Source organism: Engystomops pustulosus, chromosome 1 (genome assembly GCF_040894005.1).
Source record: "Engystomops pustulosus chromosome 1, aEngPut4.maternal, whole genome shotgun sequence".
Lineage (NCBI taxonomy): Eukaryota > Metazoa > Chordata > Amphibia > Anura > Leptodactylidae > Engystomops > Engystomops pustulosus.
The window spans coordinates 210,578,755-210,604,123 of NC_092411.1; the positions used below are offsets into that span (position 1 = coordinate 210,578,755).

General features: G+C 39.5%; 1 protein-coding gene across 3 annotated transcripts in view; it reads right to left on the reverse strand.

Moving 5' to 3' along the window:
* Positions 1-25,369, reverse strand: part of ANK2 (ankyrin 2) — a 336,471-nt gene that overhangs the window by 182,690 nt on the left and 128,412 nt on the right. Inside the window, exon 1 of one of the 3 annotated variants that reach the window (XM_072119237.1) lies at positions 12,675-12,851. The exons of the other annotated variants lie outside the window; for them this stretch is intronic. Within the exon in view, the coding sequence (XP_071975338.1) occupies positions 12,675-12,758 (84 nt within the window). The 5' untranslated portion in view covers positions 12,759-12,851. Of the gene's footprint in view, positions 1-12,674; positions 12,852-25,369 lie in introns of those variants that run through there. 3 annotated transcript variants of the gene reach the window in all.

Here is a 25,369-nt window from a genome sequence, read left to right on the forward strand (position 1 = left end):
ATCATTCTCAATGCTTTTGCATCATGGAGACAGGAAATCTGTAAATATTTCCTTTGTCAAATAGATTTACAAGATGCAGGCAGCAAAAGGGATCATACTTCTCTAGCTGGCTACTTTGTACTCTAGCTCACTAATACCCTTGGTGACTAATTCTCCCACATTGAACACAATTACATATAGTTTTCTTTCTTGTGTTTTAATCCCCTGCCATCTGGTCCCAATAAGATGTGAGTGGAGAGTGGAAACTAACCTATTCAGTAGTTAAGAGCACTACTGAGAACATAGGGCTGTAGACATCTGTTCTTTTATCTACCTAGAGTATTCAAAAAAAATGATAACATATCTAATATATAAAGCTGAGTGTGTGTGTATGTGTGTATGTCCGCTAAAGGAATCTGTACCGTCGCATTTACAATTACCACATTTTGCACAGTTAATGCCTGTGACTCTGGGAATGTCATAGACTTGGTTTTGGGCTGAAATTTTCACCCCACACTTTCCAAAATCCACTTATTACCCCCCATATACAGGAGCCATTGCCTGATGCTGCTGTGCCAATTGGAAACTGAGCAGCCAATCTGCTGTTCTGCCACAGGTCATTAATGTGAGCTCTGAGATTTGTATGGTTACTACAGGCAATGAGTAGAAGACAGCTTATGTGTGAGGTAAGATGGATAGGGATACAGAGATAGAGGGAGATTTATCAGAAATATCTGAGGTAAAACTGTTCCAGTTACAGAGGGAAAACCAATCAGAGATCAGCTGTAATTTTATAAACAACTGTGCAAAAATGAAACTTGAGCTCTGATAGGTTGCCATGGGCAACTAGAGCAGTTCTGCTCTCAGACACTTCTGATAAATCAAATTGACAGTCAGAGACAGAGACAGTCTCTGAAATGACAGTGTCAGAGACAGACAGTCGCTGGAATGAAGTGTCAGAGACAGTCACTGGAATGAAAGAGTCAGAGACAGACAGTAACTGGAAGAGACTGTAAAAAAAGTTTATAAAAAAGAGAAGTCAGTGACAGTCAGACAGAATATATAGATATAGATGAATATTTTGTTTTAACCTATTCTATTTTGTTGTAGCTAAGAGCAGTTATTTACTATCCGGGGTAATGCCGGGAGCTACAGCTAGTATAGAATATAATACAATGTATATAAAAATGATGACATTCTAATGAATAACCGTATTCCATTATATTACTATTCTATTATATAAATTCTATGCATTTACTTAAATGGGCCTAAGCTGCAAGCAGGTCATGTCACAAGTGGATGTAACCTCAGTGGCACTGGCCGAAGTGCCATGACTGCACTGAGTCGCTAAACAGCAGAGGTGCCTTTAATACTTATTACAATACAAAAAAAATAATGTTGAATGACAAATCGAACTAGATACAATGTAATGAATCACAGATCTGACTCTTATAACTTTCGCTAGTCTCAAAGGAAGCAGCAAAGAAAAAGACAACCTTTGGACTACTATAGCATTACTTTGTGAGATCCCTTCTTCTATCATTTATTTACAGTCAACAACCACAGACCTCTGTGTAAGGTTCAGTAGTCATCCAAGTATTTGGTTTGAAGAAACAACCAAGCCTTTTGGCAAAATAGAAACAAATGAATTTCGCTTTCCAGTAACATTCAGGTTCGGTCCCTGGCCAAAGAACATTTTCCATAGTCTCAGTTTTGAGTGGGCTGAAGATAAAAACAGTGACCTTTATGAAAATGCGTTGGCTTATTTATAGACAACAGATCAAAGATAGTGGAAAAACAGAACCTCATTTAAATACATGATCAGAGATCCAAAATAGATAAAATTCTAAAGACAAATATAAGCAGATGTGATCACTGTATGGTATTACCCATTGTGTGATGGATAAATGAATAGACTTGGAGAATACGACAAAGTGTAAGTTCCTGCTTTGGTTCCTGGTTTGATTTATATCATATTTTAGTGTCTTACAATTAGAGAATAAATCAGTACTGATACTGTATGGCGGCCTACCTAGTAAACAGGGTATGTTAGTCTCTGCCATGCACTTCTATGGAGATGCAAAAAAGACACACTGAACAATGATATCTTCTGTGTGCTTTGTCGATGTACAGACTGTTTTTTAAATAAAATCATCTGGTTTTGTTCACGCACCTATGACACATGGACTAGATGCAGATTTGACATAAATCACACATAGAACAAAACATGGGTGTGTAACAGTCAAAAGAAACCCATCATGTAAGACCAGGCAGTTTTACAAAAACTGATCTGATTTATGGACTATAAAAAATAAACTACCCAATCCGTGTTTGTTCCGTGTTTCCTCCAGGTGCAGTCTTTTTGTAATAGTGCCATAGTTTTGCATGGTAGCACTGTCTATATTCTTTCAGGATAGAAGAATTGAGAATTACAGTCTTGTGATTTCCACAGATAGCATAATTACCCTTTATTTACAATGAGGCTATGTGCTGCCCACTTTTTTCTCAGATGATGCTGGAGAACCAAGTTTTTTTACCATCTAATTTTTGAAAACCGTTCGGAAAAAAAAGCATGTGGCTACAACACAATGCACACTGCAAAGGGATGCGTCTAAATTAGCCCTAAAGTATAACAAAACAGGACATTGGTAGATTACAGATGGCTCACCAATACATATGCTTGTTACCACGTTCCCCTTTAGCGAGCACCTATATTGATCCTGTACTAACTAACTAACTAATTTTGTATGTATATGTCCCCCATGATCTGTTAAGTGCTGCAGAATGGCATTATGACATTACAGAAATAAAGACTATTTTCATTATCATTGTTACATCATCTTAATGAGAACATTAGTGTATGATAACTCTCTTCCTCTCAAAACAAACAGGGGAGTTTTATGTTATTTGGATACTTTTGTGTTTCTTTTTTTGTGCGACTTTTTCAAGAACATACAGTAATTTGCCATGTACTAGTAATCCTGGCTTTCGCCTTATTCATCTTTGTATTTCACCTGCTTCAAGATGTTGATGCTTAATTTACTATTGGATTGCGCCTAAAAAGTCGCAAAAAAGTATATCAGTATAGGCTGCGAATAAATTGACAACTAAAAACTGAAACGCTAAAAAAAAACCTGTTGCACTATTCCTGACTAATGATAGCTGTGCCCCAAAATGTTATGCATAGCAAGAAAATAACAGCATCTGGTGGTCCATTTATCTGAAAATCCAAAAATGCTCAACAACACATCAAATGTCAAATTAATCTGTAGAATTTTGAAGAAATATCTTCCATTAATTCCAGTTAATTGAGAACATAAGAACATTTCTTAAGTTGAACTATGATTCATAGTCTGATGGTTCTCGGGAAATATGACAATGAAATGATGCTTTAGTTTCTGAAGACTCTGAATAGCTGTTATTCAATCGAAGCTTGCCAACAAGTGGCTACATTCTGGCTGCAGATCAATTAATAGCCAAGTGTTTACCAGAAAGCCTTACATGGAGCGCTTGTTACACATTCACAGGAGGGTCAGCAATAAAATGCTCCTATTATGATCAGAACAAACTGTCCTAACAGAGCAGGCCCCGATTCTATGCTTGTAACCCGAGGGTAAAAGAAAACAGAATACAAAGAACAGCTGATATATTCAGTCTCTGGGGTGCAAGGCAGTTCACCAATGATAAAATAAGTGTAAAAAGACAGCTTTGTCCCCAGGAATGGTATCTGTTGAGAACATGCATAGAAACGAGTAACACAAACCTCGGTTGCCAAGATTGTTCCTTAGATAAAATGTAATCTCATCTTCTAAGCATTCAGTATGCATATATAGAGAGAGAATATAGACCACATAGATTCACAATATAGACCATTTTTTGCAAGCACGTTGATATTAAATTTCCATACATATGGCTGACATGTATATATTTATACTAGAGTGTGGGTTTTCATATATGAATTGCACAGATATTATAGAATAAATTTGATATTTTATACTTCCTATGCAAACCTGTGTAGTTCACTTGCTCAATCTCAATAACGTTCACCTCACTTTGAATTTTGGACCATTGGGTTGCTGCCTGCGTTTTTCCATTGTGACTATAAATAAATATAGATATAAAAGATGCAAGTCCATTAAGTCCAATCTTTAAATATTAATTAATGTTTTTTCTCCATAACTCGTGATATTTTTGCTCTCCAGAAAGTCATCCAGGCCTCTCTTGAACCTGTACATAGAGTCCGCCATAACAACCTCCTGTGGCAGAGCGTTCCATATTCTCACTGCTCTTACAATAAAGAATGCTGTATATCAGTGGTGGCGAACCTATGGCACGGGTGCCAGAGGTGGCACTCAGAGCCCTTTCTGTGGGCACTCAGGCCATTGTCCAAGGACAGAGTTCACCAAACACTGAATCTCCCTGCAGCCCCAGGCTGCAGCCCCAGACAACGCAAGAGATGCTGCTCTCAGTGCGAAACACTTTATTGGATGTTTGGTAAGAAAGTATTGACAAAACTGCATTATCTTTGGAGGTCATCCTGTTGGACCCACCATTCTTCCTGTACAGAGAGACCCTGAAGAGAAGCTACAATGATAGTCTGAATTTGCCTTCTTCTGTCAACTGTATTGGTGGCCTCAGTGGGCCGATACAATTGAAAGATGTGGAAGAACAAGTAGCAATAAGTTACTGCTTAAAATGCCATGCTGGCACTTCACGGTAAATAATTGTTTTTTGGTTGTAGTTTGGGCACTCTGTCTATACAAATGGCCCTGTGGATGTTTGTAATTTACAGTACTTTAGCCACAGGCTACAATGATCAGTTGTAACAGTTATGAATGGTGTCTGTAATTAAGCTTTATTATTAATCCTGGTTCTTATGACAACACAACATTCTTAAACTCAAATTGTCACAGAGACCAAAACATTTTTGGCTGGAGTTACAATTATAAAATATATAGTTCCAAGTTACATACAGTGATCTTAGATTTCTACATTCTACAGGAATCTTCTGCAAAACAAAAAACATATCAATAAAGAATCTCTGGTTCATTTTCCTTTGCTGGGTCTACATTACAGTCTGCTGAGCTACCCCAGTGCCAAAAAGCTATTATTGACAAAATGTTGCCTCCCATAGAGATCAATGAAAACTCTAATAGGACTATTTTATACCACTGGTTATCCACACCAACTAGGAAAGAGCAAAAATGAGAAACTGTGTAGAGCACAGTTAATAATAGAGCAGTAAGAACATTGATTTCACATTAATTATAACAAAGTCCCTGTAATCCTAATTAATATCATGATAGATAACAATAATATGTTTTCATTGTGATCAGCCTTCCAACAAGTCAATTGCTTTAATTCTGCTTAAGAGGGTAACATCGGTGACCTGATGATCAATCCCTGTCTCTAAGAGAAGGGGTCGTCTCATTTCCTCTTCTAAGGAAATCATATATAGCGCCAGCTTATTCTTTGGTGCTTCAAAGATCATGGGGTTCATACACCAACAAAATTAAACATAAGAGATAAAACCATAGAAATGAGGGCCCTGCTCACAAGAGCTTGCAATCAATGCTATTTTGTATGTGGGTGTAATGAACCATGCACCAAGGCAGCTATGAATCCACTTCTCTGTGCCAGAATATTAGTTATATCAGCCGAGCATAACATAGATGATGCAGTGTATTTCATTTAAGGTTTGATAGCAGAACACTAAACCGGAGCTCTATTTTCTGATGCCAGAGCATATTGCTATGGTTACTGTAGTCATTGGACTAAACGTTCGCTCTTTACAAATATATGTTCTGATTATTAATGCCAACCATGCAATCAAAGGTGACACAGGAAAACTGCAACTCCAAAACATACTGTTAGGTTGTTTAGATTGTGAGCCCCATGGGGACAGGGACCAATTTGTCATGCTTGTGCAGCGCTGCGTAATCTGTGCACTATATAAATAAAGAATTATTATTATTATTATTATTATTATTAACCTTCACAAGATGTCACCATACAGTCTGCACTGTAGCCGTCATCATCTCCTCAATAGGGCTGGTTGACCCTGTTGCTTTTGTCTATGAAGACTTTGCTAATGGTCAATGACCATGTTTATTCAATGTTTTCCTCATGTCAGGGTGTCACATCACTTTGATTCCTTCCTAACCTTTTCTATTCGCTTATTTAATCTCACATTATTTCTCGGCCATGATCTATTAGATCATTTAATGGAGGATGACCTTGATGGAGGTTTCCTTTAGGATCTTCCATAACATCTTCCTACTGGTGGATTCATCACACTGATTGCTTAATGACCTATTATCGAGACCCTTAATACCAAGGGAAGCAATACACCTTAGTAGTCAGTAGACAGATAACCCTCTTATTTCCCTATACACATGCACTCTCATCTTCTCTGTGAGAGGTAAATAAGTAACTTACAGATGTAATAAATATCTCCTGAAAAAAACAAATGTGGTATGCTAAAATTCAGGATGTCCAATTCATCTTTACAGGAAAACATGCCTACAGTGAATGGTAGGCTTAGCTCAGATTTCTCCTATTTGTGTGGTGCCTTTAGTGGTTATGAGCAGGAGCTTAAAGGGAAACAAAGGGGACAATTGCCTCCAAGGCCAGGAGAAGGCCCGGTTCACACTTGCTGGACTATTTATTACACTCTCCTTTACAGGATAGAGCAATGGAAAACAAAAACCGAAGTAGAACAGAAGGTTTTCCGTTTGCCTTCCTTTCCTTTACAATATAATGGACCCTTCAGTTTTTAATAATGGAAAAAAGCAGTCTTTTATACTGTTTATTCCACTATAAATAACAGAATATGTAAGGGAACGCGACAAACACAGTTGTGACCTTAACGAGGAGACTGCCATTATCAATAATACTTTACATTAATCAAGCCTGGCACAGATTTTGCATTGATGGGCGCAGGACCGCCAGTTGGGGTAATTTTAAGATTGGCATTAAAAGTGCCAGTTTTACTGAATTCCCCCCAAATGAGTCTACGTCAATATGATCGCAGTATGCCAACATTATATTTTCTATAGATTCTAGAGTAGAACGTCAGATTATAGCTAGAACATCCTGGAATGCCATGAAACAGCTGGAGTAATACATGTCTTCTAGTACCATTTGTGGTTACCCAGTAAGGAATTGGCATCTGTCTTATGCCAAATTAAATTGTGCAAGAGATAAACTTTACAGCAGTTTGTATGAGATTTATGATTATTAGTCAGTATGGCTTATCTCAAACTGCCTTAGGGGGATTTCCCTAGTTCCTGGTTATATTCTCTTGTGGTATTCTATAAAGAGCGAATGAAACGTTTTTACATATAAAAGCAATAGCCGTAAATTGTAACAAATGGCTTCCCAGTTCTGAGACATAACAGGGGAAGCTGCTTCCTCACCAAGCTGGTGGAACTAATGTTAGATATTTAGGCTCCCTGTTCATGTGCTGGGAAGTAGAACAAAAACTGCTGAGACCATGTGAGCAGCCAGGAGTGCTGACAGGGGGCTGTCAGAAGGAAATATTACACTCAGAGATGAAGTTGTGAGGGAAGGTTAACCCCTTCCTGCCCCTCTGTGCAGTGGGAAGACCTTCTGGGGCAACCTCATAATACACCTAGGAAAAATGACATCTTTGTGACATCTTTCAAGTAAGTCTCCGTACAAGTTCATTTTCTGGAACATTTTTCTGTTTTAAAGGAGAATTCTTTTATTTCTGACAGATTAAAATTTACACCGTGCAGAAATATGTTGAAAACATTGATAACTGAGTTCTACCAAAGGTGAGATCTAATGGTTGTATCCAGTAGAATACAATGCAAAAACATTTAAAAAACACATATACTCTACTGTAAAATGCCTCAAGGCACCCACCAGTGATGCTCTTTTGGCCCCTTTATGATAAATGCTTACATGCCAGCATTCAATCACTGGCCACAGAGGTGAAGTCAAAACATAAGTGCTGGAAGATTGCTTTTTAGTTTTATTACATATACTGCTAATGTTCACTGGTTTGTAAGGTCAGATATCCAAAAAATGCAATAAGGCAGCACTCCAGTAAGTATAAAGGTGATCTTCATTCACCCACCCATGGCAAAATAAGGTGCAACGTTTCAGCTCATCCATAGAGCCATTATCAAGCATGGATATCTAACATTGCTTATATTTACTATTGACAAAGTGACAGTTCTAGGAGATTTGTTAAACTTTCTCTTTGTGAATGACTTTTTCTTTGTGTGAATATAACTGCTAGCAGACAGTGTTGTAGTAAAAGGGACACTGCTGTCTACTACGTTCTAGCAAGAACAATAGGTATCTACAGAAACTGCCTCAAGGGAGAGGATTATTATTAATTCACAAATATATCCCAATTATTCATAATATTAAAGGACACTTATTAGTTGAGATAGCAATGGAGGGAAAATTCCATGTGGGAGAAGTAAACTGTCAGTGAATGTGTTGGAAAAAAGTCAAATATAAGCATCTAAGGGACTTGGAAATGGCCTAAATGTTGATGATGGCTTTTTCACATAATATCCAAAACTACAATTTTGCAGGGTGCTCCAAGTATGCAGTGGTTTGTACATAACAAAGTAACCCAAGGTATAACAAATACAACACATAGTGATCAATAATATCTTGGTGAATATTGCGCTGGTAAATATTGGGTCCAGACATTCCTAAGGATGTTACCTGACACAAACGACCCATTACGAACATTACTGCAGACCAAGTTTCCCCCTCTTAGGATTCCCCAATACCAGTTATCTCTTTTAACAGAAATATACACAACTGCCTCACTGCCAAAAATATCCAAGAACGGTTTGAGGAACCTGTCAATAAGTCAAGTTGTACACTTGGCCTCTGAGCTGTTCATATCTCGATCCCACTGAGCATGAAGAAAATCAGATCCAATGAGGCTTCATCTTGTAATTTATCAACTGCTAAAATGTTGGTGTCAAATGGTGAGTAGTTTTCTTGCTTTGGATGACAGCCACTTGTATGCTATTCATTGCATCTGAGAAAGTAGCAGAAAAGCTAAATCACATCCCCACAGTTTTCTTGGAACACAAATTACATTCATACCATAAATGTTAATCATAAACACAATGTCACATAGAATCATAAAGAATATAAGTAAATATGACTAATGGTAGGAGTTTAGCCACATCTCATAGTAGATGAAAACAGCCAGCTATACATATTAATAAATATTTAATGAGTACTGACTAATGACTTTAAAGTATATGTCGCTGTAAATGTATGAACAGGGGAAGAAATAAGTGTCCAAAATGCTCAGCTTCTCGCAAATGTTGAATAAAATGGGGTTCAATGAACAGTTTCCAAAAACCTAAAGTAGTAGGTAACTCTCCTAAACAGATCCCAAACATCCTCAAAATGTTTAGCTACTTTCTCAACACTTCTATGTATACGAGTAAAAAAAAAAAAGAGTGTGGTTTAAGCTTGCTTTAATGTAATAATTCCATACTTATCAATACTTTTTACAATTTACAGGTATTGACACAAACTTTAGCTATTTGCTAGTTATGGCAATTGGTCACCATTCCCACTATAGTTATGTCCCAGAGATAACTAAATGGTAATACATTTTCATTGCAAACAAAAACACTCAATGTAATAAAGAATCAAAATCTATAAAGTTCCAATTACTGTTCCAAGTACTGTTTGGATATCTATCATTACTGCCATTGGGCCTATGGTGTCAGCACCAGCTGGTTTTACTAGACTGGGTCAACCTTAAAGGAAACCTACCACTTGTAGTGGCAGGTTTCCGATGGAAATACCGGGCACCAGCTCAGGGTGAGCTGGTGCCGGAGCTTATTTTAGTTAGTGTTTTAAACCGCGGTATCGCGGTTTAAAACACTTTTTAAACGTTATAGCCGGCGCAGGCAGGTACGCGCTCGGCGCTTACCATGCACGCGGCTCTCATTCACTTCCTATGTAGCCGCGTGCACGGTAAGCGCCGAGCGCGTACCTGCCTGCGCCGGCTATAACGTTTAAAAAGTGTTTTAAACCGCGATACCGCGGTTTAAAACACTAACTAAAATAAGCTCCGGCACCAGCTCACCCTGAGCTGGGCCCGGTATTGCCATCAGAAACCTGCCACTACAAGTGGTAGGTTTCCTTTAAGTAAGGCTGCATGCATAACACAATATAATTTGCCTGTGTGCTTTCCCTTTGAATCAATGGATAGCACATGGCCCAATGTTTTTGGACACAGTCGTGGTTTCAACTGGCTATGTATGAGCTGGCGGCCTAGGATACATATTATAGAGCAGGTGGATGCCTGCCAGAGATAGCAACTTGGGCAGTCTGTTGTATTGTCAATGGTGCATGACCAGACCTCACAAGCTTACAACTCACAGGAAATGAGATTGCAGAGGTTCATGTGGGGGATTTAAAGCCTGGCCCATGTACCCAGCATTGGGTGGTTTACTGGTTGAAAAGTATTGTTTGGACTGGGATATTGAAAAACAGGCCCTATTTGCTGTTATATTTTTACACAGATCAGCAACCTCTTAAACTATTACTACCGTATATTATTTTGACAACATATTTGTCCTCGCAGAAGACACCTGCTTTTTTAAGGAGAAATCATTAATTACACAAGGCCCAGTTCTACGAGGGCTCACATGGCATTTGTACATCAATCATTGGCACGCATTAATAAGTCCCTCTTGATCGTCTAATTAGTAAGAAAGTGTGCGTCTCTATCACGTCCTGCTGAGGGGAAAGCATTTATTATCACAAGTAGAAGTGAAGCTTGACGAGAAGCCAACCACTATTTCCATTTATTAGAACAAAAATATTTAGTTTAACTGAGAAACAAAAAAATACTCATCTTTACATCAACATATATTAATATTGTTAGAAAAATATTGTCTGGACATGGAAATCTACTGTGATAATACTGGATTACACCCATTCTAAACAGTATCAGTACCAACACAACACTACCACCTGATCCTCATAGCAAATAAACAACATCAAAATTGTATCTTTCATTTTGTAATGTTTTTACCAAAAAATCTGCAACATTACTGTGTACATAAATGCAACATTACATTTGAAATAACAACCACACAAAAATGATTGCCAACAAAACATTCAATACAAAATGCCATAAAATTTCATAATTTTAAATTTTCAGCATAGTTTTATGAAGTTATAATACTTTGCTGTGATAATACTGATCATAGTTACTAACTACGTCTGTACAATTAAGAATATGGTATTGTTCATAGGACACTCGCTGATAAACGATCCTATGATCATCACGACATCTGATTGTTGTTTTTGGTCGTGATTGTCTATGGCCAGCTTATCTCCCTGAACTGCTCATAAGAAGTAGATACAATGTAGTTTACAATGATACCTAGAAGAAGAAGGAAAAGACTGTCCTCATCCCCTAGTGCTATTAAATGGTGTATTGATTGGGTAGACAATTACTATTGCAAGGCCTTGTGCTAGCCTGTAAATGTGTCACTCAAACAAACCTTTACTACGGGCAAAGAATGATTCTGTTTCTGTGCTATAAACCCATAAGCTATAATCTTGGGGTTTTTCAATTATTATTTCCTTACGTATGACATTATTCACATATGGCAGATTTGTTGTGGACGTTACCGTGATTTTCCCATGTAGAAATCTAGCAGAAATCCATGTACATTCTGCACAAACAACATAATTTACATGTCTGGAACTGATTTTCAGAAGTGGCCATTTTTGCAATAAATCTGGTGTGGGTTTAAATAAACATTAAAGACTCCCCATCCCATATAGAGAAGTCTTGCTGTTTACAACCAGCATCCTACTTTCTTTACACAAGATAGAATTATATTCTGAAAGTGAAGCTATACCCTAAAATACGGATCCAATGAAATAGCTTTCTGTCAAAAGACATATTGTAGATTGGTGTCATTTTTGATGTCTATATAGTAAACCTACATCAGCACAGCAAGGTGTTAGCCAGCAGTTCTATGGTATTTGTACATCTTCTCCTAGGTGACTGGGTGTGGCCATAATACACTATTATATGATGCACCTTACCAAATAAATGGATGACATCCTACAGAATGTCTGCACAGATAATATTAATCTTTGTTAAAATATGAAATAAAAGTGCACTTTTTAACCCTTTCCTACTACATGGTTATTCTTTTTACTATGACATGAAACAGCCCATAGGCAGAGATGTAGCATAGCCCTCTGGGGTGCATGATTTAGGTATTGCAATAAGTATGAATACCAAGTAATATCAACACAGATTCGCTGAAATGATAACCTCAACGCAGCTAAATATGACAAACTCAACCCTTCTACATCATCAAACTAGTCGCAACCTCTGGAGTAGTAAAAACATATTCATATTTTACAGACAAATCAAAGCTGTAGAAACAAATGAAAAAAATCAGACTAAAGAGCGGGTCATAGCAGTAAGTTCAATCCATCCAATAAAGCTACATGAGCCTGAGTCTCATGAAATAGTAGTCAGCATCTGGGATTTCTAAGTGTAAACAGTAGCGAGCTGTGTCTCTGGTTACATCCTTAGTACTGCTCACTTGTCACAGTGAGCGGAGATAGCAGAAAGCACAGACACGCCTAATAGAGCAGCCCTGCACCCCCGGGAAGAGTGCTCCTTTAAATCCAGACTTTACCTTTCGGGGTCTTTTCCTTCTTAAGTTGGTGCCATTATGCTTCTCCCCTCCATCCGTTTTATGATTACTTTCCTCGTTCATCATTTTAAAGCAGTTTCTCCAGCACAGAGCATTGCCATGAAAGCCTCTCCACAGCACGGACCACTGTGTCGCTGACTAGATGGAGACTGGGGCGGGGGATAGGAGGAGAAGCAGAATGACGTTACCATGGCAGCGCTGCCACAAATGTTTATCTGCTTGCATTGTTAAATCTGATTCAACCAATTACCAACAGGATCTGCTCCCTCCACAAAGGAGGAAAGCTCCGAGCAGAGAAAGAAACGCCAAGGAGGGCTCAGCAGAGTATTCACAAAGAATAGAAGACCAATACATCTCTACTATTGATTAATAGAATAGTTCCATACATGTCATTAAGGATAAACCAGAGTAGAATGGCATTGAGAGGAATATACCACAATAAATCACAACATATATACTATAATAGGGTCTTCAGCCTGTCTGCATATACATAAGGCATAATGGGCTTTAGATGACCACTAGATAAATATTGAACTATTGCAAAAGACTGTCAGGATGAGAGGTTATTCAGCAGCTAAGTGCTTAACTTAGGTGGATAGACAAGCAAATAGAAAAAGTAAATATATTAGATAGATAATAGATGACTGATATAAGAAAAATAGATAATTCATATATTACATAATGACTGAAAAGCAGGCAGCACTCCAAAATTTAGTGAAGTGAAAAATGTATTTCAAGATGGCAACATTTCAGTGTAATTAACCTTCCTCAAGCCGAAATGCCATCTTGAAGTTCATTTTCACCTAGATCTTCACAGAATTTTGGAGTGCTGCCTGCTTTTCTGTAATTATTAAAAAGGTTTGTACCTGAAATCTGCAGATTTGCACCCAACCTTGTTGGTTTGACAAAGTGCTGTCTTGGACTTCCATTCCATATATAATAATGATAGGTAAAACATTATAAATGTGGTTCCACTGTGGAATAAAGTATTTGGAGTGCAGCCCATTTTTTCATGTTTTATATTGCAAGGGATTGATTGGGCAGCATGGTGGCTTAGTGGTTAGCATTACAGCCTTGCAGCACTGGGGACCTGTCCCAGGGTCAACATCTGCAAAGAGTTTGTATGTTCTCTACGTGTTTTTGTGGGTTTCCTCCCACACTCCAAAACATACTGGTAGGGTGATTAGATTGTGAGCTCCATTGGGAACAGTGACCAATTTGGCAAGCTCTGTGCAGCACTGCGTATTTTTTGTGTGCGCTATATAAATAAAGGAATTATTATTATTATTTATTATTATCAACCCTCAACTGAGCACCCATGTTGCATATTGATAGAGCAGGATAATTTGGGGATAGATACACTGATTAACACGACTGGATTAACCTGATGTGATAACTCAGTCTGCTATAGTGTCAGGCAATACAGGGCAAACCAATTTTGTGTATTAACTGAATAAGTCTTAAACTTTAACCAATGTAGGTGCTGTAGATAGATTGATGGATAGATAATTGTTTTCTTAGTACAAATGCTTGGGAATTATTGGACACATAGCCGATCTATGAGTAGAGCCCTGTCTATCTCTGCTTTGACCTAGATAACTATAGTGATTTCATTCCAGAATTTACTGGTATCGGCTGAGCAACAGTAAGTGGCAGGAGGATACACTGATCATAGGGGTGTGACAGTTTCTATGATTTGGTATTATAACAGACAAGATGAATGTCTCAGAATAACACATACCCTCTATATTTGAAGATTTTTGTAAGTAAGTAGTTGTCTATGGTGCCCCTGTAAAAAGGGGCATAGTTTAAAGAGAACCTGCCATATCAGAATAGCCCCACATACCCCAAGTAGTACCTTATAGACTAGCATCCAAGTATTGCCTTAGGTGTTTTCATATCTGCTATGCACTGATTTATCAATGTCCTGTCTCTCTTAAGATCCAGTCAAGAAGCCGGGGGAGCTCACAATTTTACAAGTTTTCAGACTCCCTAGGGTACTTTAACCCTAGGTTATCTGATTGATGCTACCATATACGGCCATGCTACAGTATAGCAGTATATGGGGATTTTCCTCATCATTCATTATAATGAGCAAATCGCACACTGTATTGAAGTAGTTAAATTCAAACAGCCTTGGGTTTGTATGACCTAAAGCTGTCATGTGACCAGATAGTTGCTCTGAGTGACGTCATCGGGGAGCATACCGCCGTGTGCTGGAGAGGAGGAGGAGGTGACCCCTCCTCCCTCCATAGAGAATAGCAGCGCACGGCCGTACACACGCCAAAAGATAGAGCATGCTCTATCTTTTTGCGGTGTGCGGGCCGGATCGGTGCCACACATGTGTGGCACCGTATCTGCGCCGCGCCGCTATTGCCATCTATGGGGACGTACATGTGGCCGCAAATTTGCGGCCACATATACGTCCCCGCAGACGGCGATGTGAATGTGCCCTTACTGTGTATTCTGTGTGACTGCAAAAAATGACCATTCTCCCAGTGATTTATAGAGCATGAATTGAATGGTTCATTGTCAGGACAGATAAGGTCACACTTTGTAGTAGTGTGCAGTTGCAGTAGTTTTGAAGTTTGCACCATCCCCCAGGCCCACCCCATGCTCATTTTTTCCCTAGTGTTTCAGAGACTTGTACATAACATCTATAGAACACTGACATCAGGTAGTGATTTACTCCCTGTAAAATCCATGCCAATGACTTCCTCTGTAGCTTATTAGGATGCGTTGATATTTAGTTTGCTTGTTTAGTTTGACATTCCTAGTGTGAACTATGGTTTATGTTGAGTCTATTTGCCCCTCTGCAGCTCTCCTCTGGTCCAGCCATAGTTAACTGTCTGTTATGGACAACCCTCTTCTCCAGTCATCTGGGGCTGAAGTTTTCTGGCTACCTGTTAATATCCTGTCCACAGCTGTTTAGATTCCATGGCTAGCTATTGTCCGTTTATCTCTTGCTATACCATTGTACTTCTGTTTTTTTTCGAATTTTGACTATTGTTCTGTGCCTATACTTTGCACATGCAATTATGTACCTTATATGCCATATCAGTTGATTACCACTCTTATTATGTTTAATTATTTGTCTGCCCTGTTTCAAGGCCGCACTTTGACTGGATTGTTTGTCCTCCTTGAACCCAGTCCCTTAATTAAACTTTTTACATGTTTTCAGTGCTTTTTCAACCAATGTTTTAATAATAAAATAATTCTTTATTTATGTAGCGCACACAGATTGCACAGCGCTGCACAAAGCATGTTCAAATTGGTTGGTTTATTTGCAAGATGTTAAAGACTAGCCTATCCTATAGTCCAATATCTTTATTCTCATCATCTATTTTGTATTTAAGTACCCCATTCTCTATCTTTCTATCCCAGTTTGAAACAACTTGCAGAGGCAAAAAAATTCTTTTATAAAAATAAAAAATAAGACATGCCTCTGCCCCATCATGCCTGAAATGATGTGCGGGTCGGAAATCCACATAAAGTGGATTAAGGCCCGTTCCACACTTGCGAGTGTGATGCGATGAACGCATGCTGCCGGGAACGCACGGCCCAAACGCTGCACCGCGGGAGTGAACTGACATGCTGAGTTCACTCCCGGTGTGCAGCGTTCGGGCCGTGCGTTCCCGGCAGCATGCGTGCGAGTGTGATGCGAGTTCATCGCATCACACTCGCAAGTGTGGAAAGGGCCTAAATGTCTTCTTCGGCAGTGACCCTGCAGTCTGATGATAACATCATCACACTTTACGAGTCATCAGAAGCAGCCAGGAGATGCAGGAGGAAGAGTAAACCCCCGGAGGGTGGGTAAGGTCAGCAATTTTAATAATTTAAAAAGGGCCAGTATATATATATATAGTATGTTGGGACACAGTGTATACAGTATACAGTCTGTGTTGTGGCACAGTGATGATATATAGTGTTTCTGCTAGGGCACAGTATATACATATATATCTATATCCAGTTAAGGGGCTGATTGTACATAGATGTCTCTGTAAAGGGCCACAGTATATGTCTGTATTCTTTATGGAGGATACTGTATAGGAAGGTCATATATATCTATATATATAGAGATATATATATATATATATATATATATATATATATATATATATATATAGATATATATATAGATATATGTGTGCATGTTTTAATTAAATGATGTGTCACAGTAAATGCTGAAACTACACAGGCAAACTGCACTAGTTGTCATGAATGTGAAAACTGGCGCAAACGCTTTAATAAATGTGGCCCATTGGGTTGTTTTTTTTGTAATAGCCAGCATCATGCTATCAATAATGCCCAGCAAACACAGTGTGCTACAAATTTTTAACTCCAAGTTATATGTTTTACACAATTTAACTTTACTTAAGGCATTTTATAACATACCGTATATACTGGCGTATAAGACGACTTTTGAAGACAGAAAAATCTTCTGTCTTCTCTGGGGTCGTCTTATACGCCGGTAATCGTCTTATACGGCGGCATGGAGAGGGCTCACGGGCTGAGCCCTCTCCATAGCCGGTAAGTCTTTGCTGCATATTGCAGCAAAGGCTTACCGGTAACACCCGCGATCGGTGCTAGCACCGATCGCGGGTGTTTGCACAGCGATGGCTGCCGGCAGCCTCAAAAAGCTGCCGGCAGCCTCAAAAAGGCATCGGGGGGAAAATACTCACCCTCCGTTGGCCCCGATGTCCGCGCTGTGCTGTCTTCAGTCTTCCGCGCTGTCTTCTTTCTTCTGCTGGGCGCCGCCATGTCTTTCCCCGGGTCGGCGCCTAGTATGACGTCAGCAGCGGCGCGTCTTACTAGGCGCCTGCCGGGGAAGATCAATGGCGGCGCCCGGCAGAAGAAAGAAGACGGCGCGGACATCGGGGGAGCATCGGGGTGAGTATATGTTTATTTTTTTTTTAATGCTGGGCTGTATACTACTGGGGGCAGTGCTGTATACTACTGGGGGCTGTGCTGTATACTACTGGGGGCTGGGCTGTATACTACTGGGGGCAGTGCTGTATACTACTGGGGGCTGTGCTGTATACTACTGGGGGCTGTGCTGTATACTACTGGGGGCTGTGCTGTATACTACTGGGGGCTGTGCTGTATACTACTGGGGGCTGTGCTGTATACTACTGGGGGCAGTGCTGTATACTACTGGGGGCAGTGCTGTATACTACTGGGGGTTGTGCTGTATACTACTGGGGGCAGTGCTGTATACTACTGGGGGCAGTGCTGTATACTACTGGGGGTTGTGCTGTATACTACTGGGGATTGTGCTGTATACTACTGGGGGTTGTGCTGTATACTACTGGGGGCTGTGCTGTATACTACTGGGGGCTGTGCTGCAATGGTAATGTTGTTGTTGTATGCCTTATGTTTATGAGCGACAGTTTTCCTGCTATACACCTGCATGTCATAAGAATTTACATTTAAAAAAGGACCATGTTAAATTCAAATCTGTTTTTTTTTATATTTTTACCGGTGTTTTGTATGCGTTGGAAAAGGGGTAGTCTTATACGGCGAATATATCTTAAACTCTATATTTTAAACAGGAAAGTAGGGGGGTCGTCTTATACACCAGGTCGTCTTATACGCCGGAATATACGGTAATTAAGAATACAGAAAGAAAAACCACAATAAGAGAAGAATGAGTTTAACTTCATTTTTCACTCTTAACCTGATAAACTAAAGTTCCTGCACCGTCATGGTCATTTGTAGCTTTAGGTCCAGTTTAGTGTCTTAATGTATTTGTCTTAGATAGGTATAAGCCTACACTGCACTTAGTGCTACACAATAAGCAGCTAACTGTGGGTGTTAAGTGATTTAAAAGTCAATTGTACACAGCTAGTGTTTCTTCCATGTTATAAGTACACAGCAAGAATTGCTTGTAGCTCGAGGTGGGTTGATTATGAACTGTCACAGCCCACATGCCATTTAAGTATAGGTTTCTATGACTGAGATCTAGATAATTAACACTCTTGTATTTGCCTTTAAATTAGAATTAAACTGCAATGCATTATATGCCAGTATACGAACAGTAAGCATTGGCAAAATATTAAAAATATATATCTAATTACATTCACTGCATAGATACAGGCAGTCCCCGGATTACGTATAACATATGTTCTTTAGGTTTTTTTCTAAAAATGAATTTGTATGAAAGCCGGACCTATACCTACCGTATATATATTTTATAATTGTACCTAAAGACAAAAAATGTTTGTCCCAGTGACAATTGGATTTTCAACATTTTGTGCTGTCATGGGAACAAGGATTATCAATAAAACTATATTACAGGCATCTGCAAAGTAAAGGATTTAGAGAGCTTCACCAGAGGTCACAGTGCACAGAGGGGTCCTTCTGTAACCAGGGGTTATCTTTAAGTCGGGTGTCCTTATAGGGGTTTTCCCAGCAAAACAAGTTAGGCCCTATCCATAGGATAGGGCTTAACTTGCTGATCGATGGGGTTCTCAGTGATGAGACCCCCACAGATCACAAAAATGAGGGGTCATATGGGGGTCCCACGTACCTCCGTCGGACCCCTTGTCGCTCCATGAGAGTAATGAAGCACAAGGCCGCGCATGACTGTTCTGCCCCATACATCTCAATGGAGCAGAGGGAAATTGCCAAGCGCCTCGCTCGGCGATCTCCGTCAGCTCCATAGAGACATAGAGATGTAGTTATATCATCATTGGGAGCAGAGCATAAGAGGGAGGAGGGGTTACTGAGAACTAAAGGATAATGGGACTTACAGTTTCCAGTGGTGGCCATCTTAATGATAACTCAGCCTACTTTAGAAAGCCCAAAGAAGATGCAGGGGTGGGAGTAAGGAACGTAAGGTAAAACAATCCAAGAAGCAAAAAATGAGAGACAAAAAGTTTATCTATAGAAGACTAGCAGAAAGATCTGGGTTGAAGCTCTTAAACTACATTGTCAGTCTGGGGGATTGGTTGTTTCCATACTCTGGCTGTGCTGATAAAATGTTGTACTAATGACTTTTTGTGAGCTAAGAGCCACAAAAATTAATAATAATAGTAGAGCAGAAGACTTCAACAACATATGCTTTGTGCAACCTAAGTGAAGTTGCCCCCCCCCCACCTTGTTCAAATCAAACAAAATTGGTGTCAAACGTTGTGCTACATTTGTGCTGGTTTATGCAGCAAAAATTTTCGTTTGTGCCACTATCATTTTTAAGATATTAATGAAAGTTTCCAGAGGTCATCAGAGGTCAATCAGCCCCCCCCCCATATTGCCCAAATCACACAAAACTGGTGCCAATCACAAATGTAGCACTAACGTTTGACACTAGTTTTGTTTGATTCGGTTAATGTGGGGGGGGGGGCTGGTTGAACTTTTGACTTTTAATTTTTTGTTCATATATTCAAAACAAAAGCAGCACAGACAAAAATTTGAGCAGCACAAACTAGCACAAACGTAGCAGAGTTGTTTGGCACCCGTTTTGTTTGATTTTGGGCAATGTGGGGGGGCTGGTTGACCTCTGATGACCTCTGGAAACTTTCATTAATATCTTAAAAACTATAGTGGCAGAAACTAAAATTTTTTGCTGCACAAACCAGCACAAATGTAGCACATACGTTTGACACCAATTTTGTTTCATTTGAGCAAGGTGGGGGCCAACTTTACTCAGGTCTTTGTGCACCATAGCTTCCAGGTCAACACATGACACTCCCAAAAGACATATAGGAACGTTTTAGCTCTGCATCCATAAGAGGGCTACAGACTGCATACTTTACATTAATAAATTAAACTTTGAGGGAACCCTGTAGCAAGAAATGAGGACATAAATCCTGCATCCTCTATTCTGCTAGTGAGAGAAGATAAGTGCATTAGGTTATGTCCACATGGCTGAAATTGGATGATATCGCTGCAGAGTTTGACCAACACTAAATTTGTAGCAGAATATTTCCAGATTTAGCTCAGAATATAAGGCATGCTGCTTTACTGTGGGCAAACAGAACAACTTGCAGAGAAAGGATCCAATATCCTTCTCTTGTTTTCAGTAGGAGAGAGATTTTGGTACAGATATAACCATCATGGGCTGACAAGTAGGCATGAAAAGTGGGCAGTGGGACAGTGGAGACAATTGGATGAGTAGTTTGCCAGGGTGTGAACGGATGGGTCTCTACCACCAATAATATAATGACAGAACTGATACCCAGGTTCCGGATTAAAGGAAAAGCTGGACACATTATATACTGGTAAATAACTAAAGAGAACCTGTCTGCCATTTGAAAACATTGCCCCTATCCCTGCTTTGCCCCTCTACATGCCTGTAAACAAAAACAATCAGGTACTAAAGCTGTATGCAAATGACCTGAGATGGGTCCAATGATCCATTATCATATTCAGCTGCCCAGCTTATTCATGATTGCCTGTATAATGATCTGACTCCTGGTGCTTGCTAACTCTATGTGCTTCCTGGTGCTGATGCCCCCTGCAGCCTGTCTGTGTGTATGAGATACTCCTATAGACATGACTGACAGCCTGTCGAATGATGTGTCACTCCTGGTTCTGGCGGTCATGCCCCCTGCAGAATGTGTGTGTGTATGAGATACTCCTATACACATGACTGACAGCCTGTATAATATTGTGACACTCCTGGCTCCCTCTATTAGAGATGGGAATATGGCTCTTCTTAGTGAGCTGGCTCATTTGGCTCCACTCACTAAGAAGAGCCGGCTCTTCTGGCTCCTGAACGGCTCCCTGTTAAATATATAACAGGGAGCTGCAGGCAAGTCTCAGTCAGCCCATTCCACAACACTTTTAACCTGATTGTTTTTGGTTAAAGGGGGCGTGATGAGCTGGTTAGGGGCGAGGTTAACTGAGCCATCAGCTCCCAGAGGAGCCAGGTCACATTCACAAACAAGAGTCGGCTCTTTGAGCTGGCTTGTTCACGAACGACACATCACTAGCCTCTATGCTTTTATTGGTTCTGTCGGCCATGGACCCTGCAGCCTGAGTGTGTATGAGATACTCCTATACACATAACTGACAGCCTGTATACTGATGTGATACTCCACATGCTGGCTCCTCTATGTGTTTCCTGGTGATGGTGGCCACGCCCCCTGCATCCTGTGTGTATGAGATACTCCTATACACATGACAGCCTGTATAATGATGTGACACTGATGTCTGTGTCTCTCTCAGGCAGCACATAAAGGACTAGCAATGCTTTTCTATATTTTACACACAGACATGAGCAGGTGAGGAGAAAGGAGGGGTAATCGGGGTGACTTCTTTTTCTCCCTTCAAGTGCCCAACCTCATTTGCATAATAGAGAAAAGATTATTTTAGAATGATTAATGTATGAAATAACTAGATAAAGGCTGGGATGGGATCCTTGGGAGCTGCTCTAACAGGTAGTGGTGACAGTAATAGTTACAGAGACCTGATGACAGGTGTCCTTTATGAAAAGGCCTCTTGGCCATAGATGGTATTAAAGGGGGAAAGGGGAATATCTAATTTGGGATAGACAGTGGTGGCAACATCTAGTGTGGATTTAAATATGGGGCATGAACATGTTAGCAAGGAAGTCTGTATGCAAAGCTAATACAATAATATGCTGATTTGTAATTTGTGGTAATGTATATGTGCATATAGTTAATATATGTATTAAACAATGTTATTACATTTTGAAAATAATTTTCCGGATTTTTTTTTTTAAATGTACCAGAAATTCTGTAAATAACTAACTGGAACCAAAGATGAATGACCAACACAAGGATTCTTTTCTTTTTGGGGTCTAACCACCAATGATTCCTGCACCTCACCAGTGATTCATGACTATGCTTAAATTAACATGTGTACACGCATGGAAAAGAATATTTGTTGTATTCGGTGACCTAAGCCAAAATACAGGGCTGCTATAATCTTAGTAAAACCATTGCAGTAACTTCCATGTTACTGAATCTTCACAAACAGGGGCAACATAAACTTCCACGGATAAAAGAGAGATGAAGCTGGCCTGAATTTTCTACGCCACGTGAAGTATTTGATAAGACACGTGAATACTGAATCCTATTAAAGCATGGCAAGCACATTAATTTCACTTAGTATTCCCTTAATTGCACAAGTCCTGGCTGCTTGAAGATAATATGCCAGTAAGAAATTGGAATTATTCTTATCTCATCTGCCACTGGAAAGCGTGCTCTCTATATACATCATCAGAATTACTGCTAAACATTAGATACAAAGTACTTATATTTGTCATTATCTGTGTAACTTTGAAAGTATAGAAATTATCATGAACTTAACAATACTCTTTATTATCACCAATAACACTGATATATATTCACCTTCCCCGTGTAATATACAACTGACATGACACTTCTATCCACTTCTAACAACTGCTATAATGGTATTTTCTCTAAATTAAACCAAAATTGAATATTGAATGCAGAACCATCTTGGTATTAAATCCATCTCTTCACAGATCCATTGTGATGCCACATCCCATGATTCCCACGAAGACAAGTTTCTTATATGTACTCAAGATAACAAAATAACACATTCTCTAATTCACACTTATTAACAAAAATACAGCATTTCACAGATATAATTCCAACCTGTCTCTATCAGTCCTGGTGTACACAATTTCAGTTGCCCCTAGACACGACCCTGTAACTTTTGACTTAGGGTTGCGTGGCTGCCATCTTGTATTTGTATGTGACAGCGTACAGATGAGATTTCTGTCTCTCTCTCTGCTCTGAGCCTGTAGCCACGCCCCCTACACGGAGCTCAAAGACTATCACTTCCTGCCAGGAGATTGTGAGCAGATAGAGAGGTTGCAAACTATAAGGAGATAAGTGATCTGGAGAAAGGGGGAGGCAGGCACATATCTGTGAGAACAGAGATGTAGCAGAGCTCAAAGTGTAACAGTGTAAAAGTCTGTCAGCCTCTGTGTAATAGCAATCTCATGCATCTCATCATCTCTGATCTTTCTCATCTCCCTATGTGTCAGAAGCCAGATCAAAGTATATATACACCTCTAACTTAATAATCTAACCACAAGATGGATTATAATTTATCTGCTCAGAGAGTCCCCACCGGCACACCCTGGAATCTTACACTGAGCAACCTAGGGAGTGATAGGAGCTAAAACAGCAATAACACTCAGTAACATTGTACAGTGTATTTGTCCAAACAATTTTCTGTCTCATATTTTTTAACATAATAAAATTTTTTATTATGTTTTGACGACAAAAACTGTGGTTGAAGTCTGTTTTCTGTGGTTGATAGAATGTATTCTATCTATGTATATACTATAGCTCTGCACAGACTTATTCAATGCATAAAATACTGACCACTTGGCAGCCATATTCCCCATATCTGCCATATCTGACCTCCCAGAACTCTCTGCTTCACCTGGGACTACTGCCCTGTGTTTGAAAACTGATGAAGTAAAAATAATTGCATTCCTGCAGGGGGAAGGTGGTTGTACCTGCCTGTATGTACTGCCTCCCCAATGTCAGCTAAAGCACCCCCTGCATTGTTGTATATTGCCAGCCTCATATGGTGCTATTATACACATATGTTGTGATGGTGTTTGTTACTAAAATATGGTGGTGTAACTTACAGGCGTGTTATCCTGCTGTAGTGTAGCGTATAGAATTATTATTCAGTCAATCTGTGGTGGGTGGGATTCAGTCAGAGTATAGTTGTACTATTCAGCCACGGTGTAGTGGTATTATATTGTCAAAATATGACTATATTATGTGGTCAAGATATGGTTGTAATATTTATTTAAAATATGGTGGTGTTATTCAGACGCTCTGTATGGTAGTGTAAATTGAGTGTGCACTTGAGGGCAATTTACATTTATCAGTTGTAACATTGAAAACAACTGAACACACCACAGCTACTGCAGAACATCATAATGCACATCTCACCTGCTGCAGAACCTCATAATATAAACCTGATACACATGATAGATGTTGCACAACCTCATTAAACACACCTCTGCTACTGTAGATCATCAGATTACACACCGCAACTGCTGCAGAACCTCATAAAGCACTCCACAGGTGATAGATCATCAAACACATCAGCTACTACAGAACCTTATACTACCATCTTCAGCTTATGTACACCTCATATTACATACCTCTGCTGATGCAGAACCTCATAAAACACACACACACTTAGTTTCTGCAAAACCTCATTACATATGTAGAAGGAATGGTATCTGCATTTGTGCAATGTGACTATTGATAATCTGATGACTCTTGTGTTGGCTCCCCTTCTGACAATTTGGACCAGCCCACAACATGGGGCCTCTTTTAAAAATTTTTCCAGGGCCACATTAATTTCCCAGTCCACCCCTGGGCCTCACACTGCAATGTCTCAGACATCGCATTTCTTTTCACTCGTCATATTTTGCTTCTAAAGAAATTTCCATGCTGTTTGTGCATATGAATACTGGATGTTGATTTAAAAGATAAAGAAAAGCTAAATATTCAGCACCGATCTGTAGAAATGAGTGTCACTCAAATATAAAATACACTATGCTTGATCATGAAGAATTATGGTGTCTTTTTATGGTTTTCCAATGAGTGATCATGATATAACTGCCCCCCACAGCAGGAGAAGCCCACCTATCCACAGAGATAGCCACATGGGGCAGAATCTATTAAAGATAAATGTTCCCTGTCCCATTT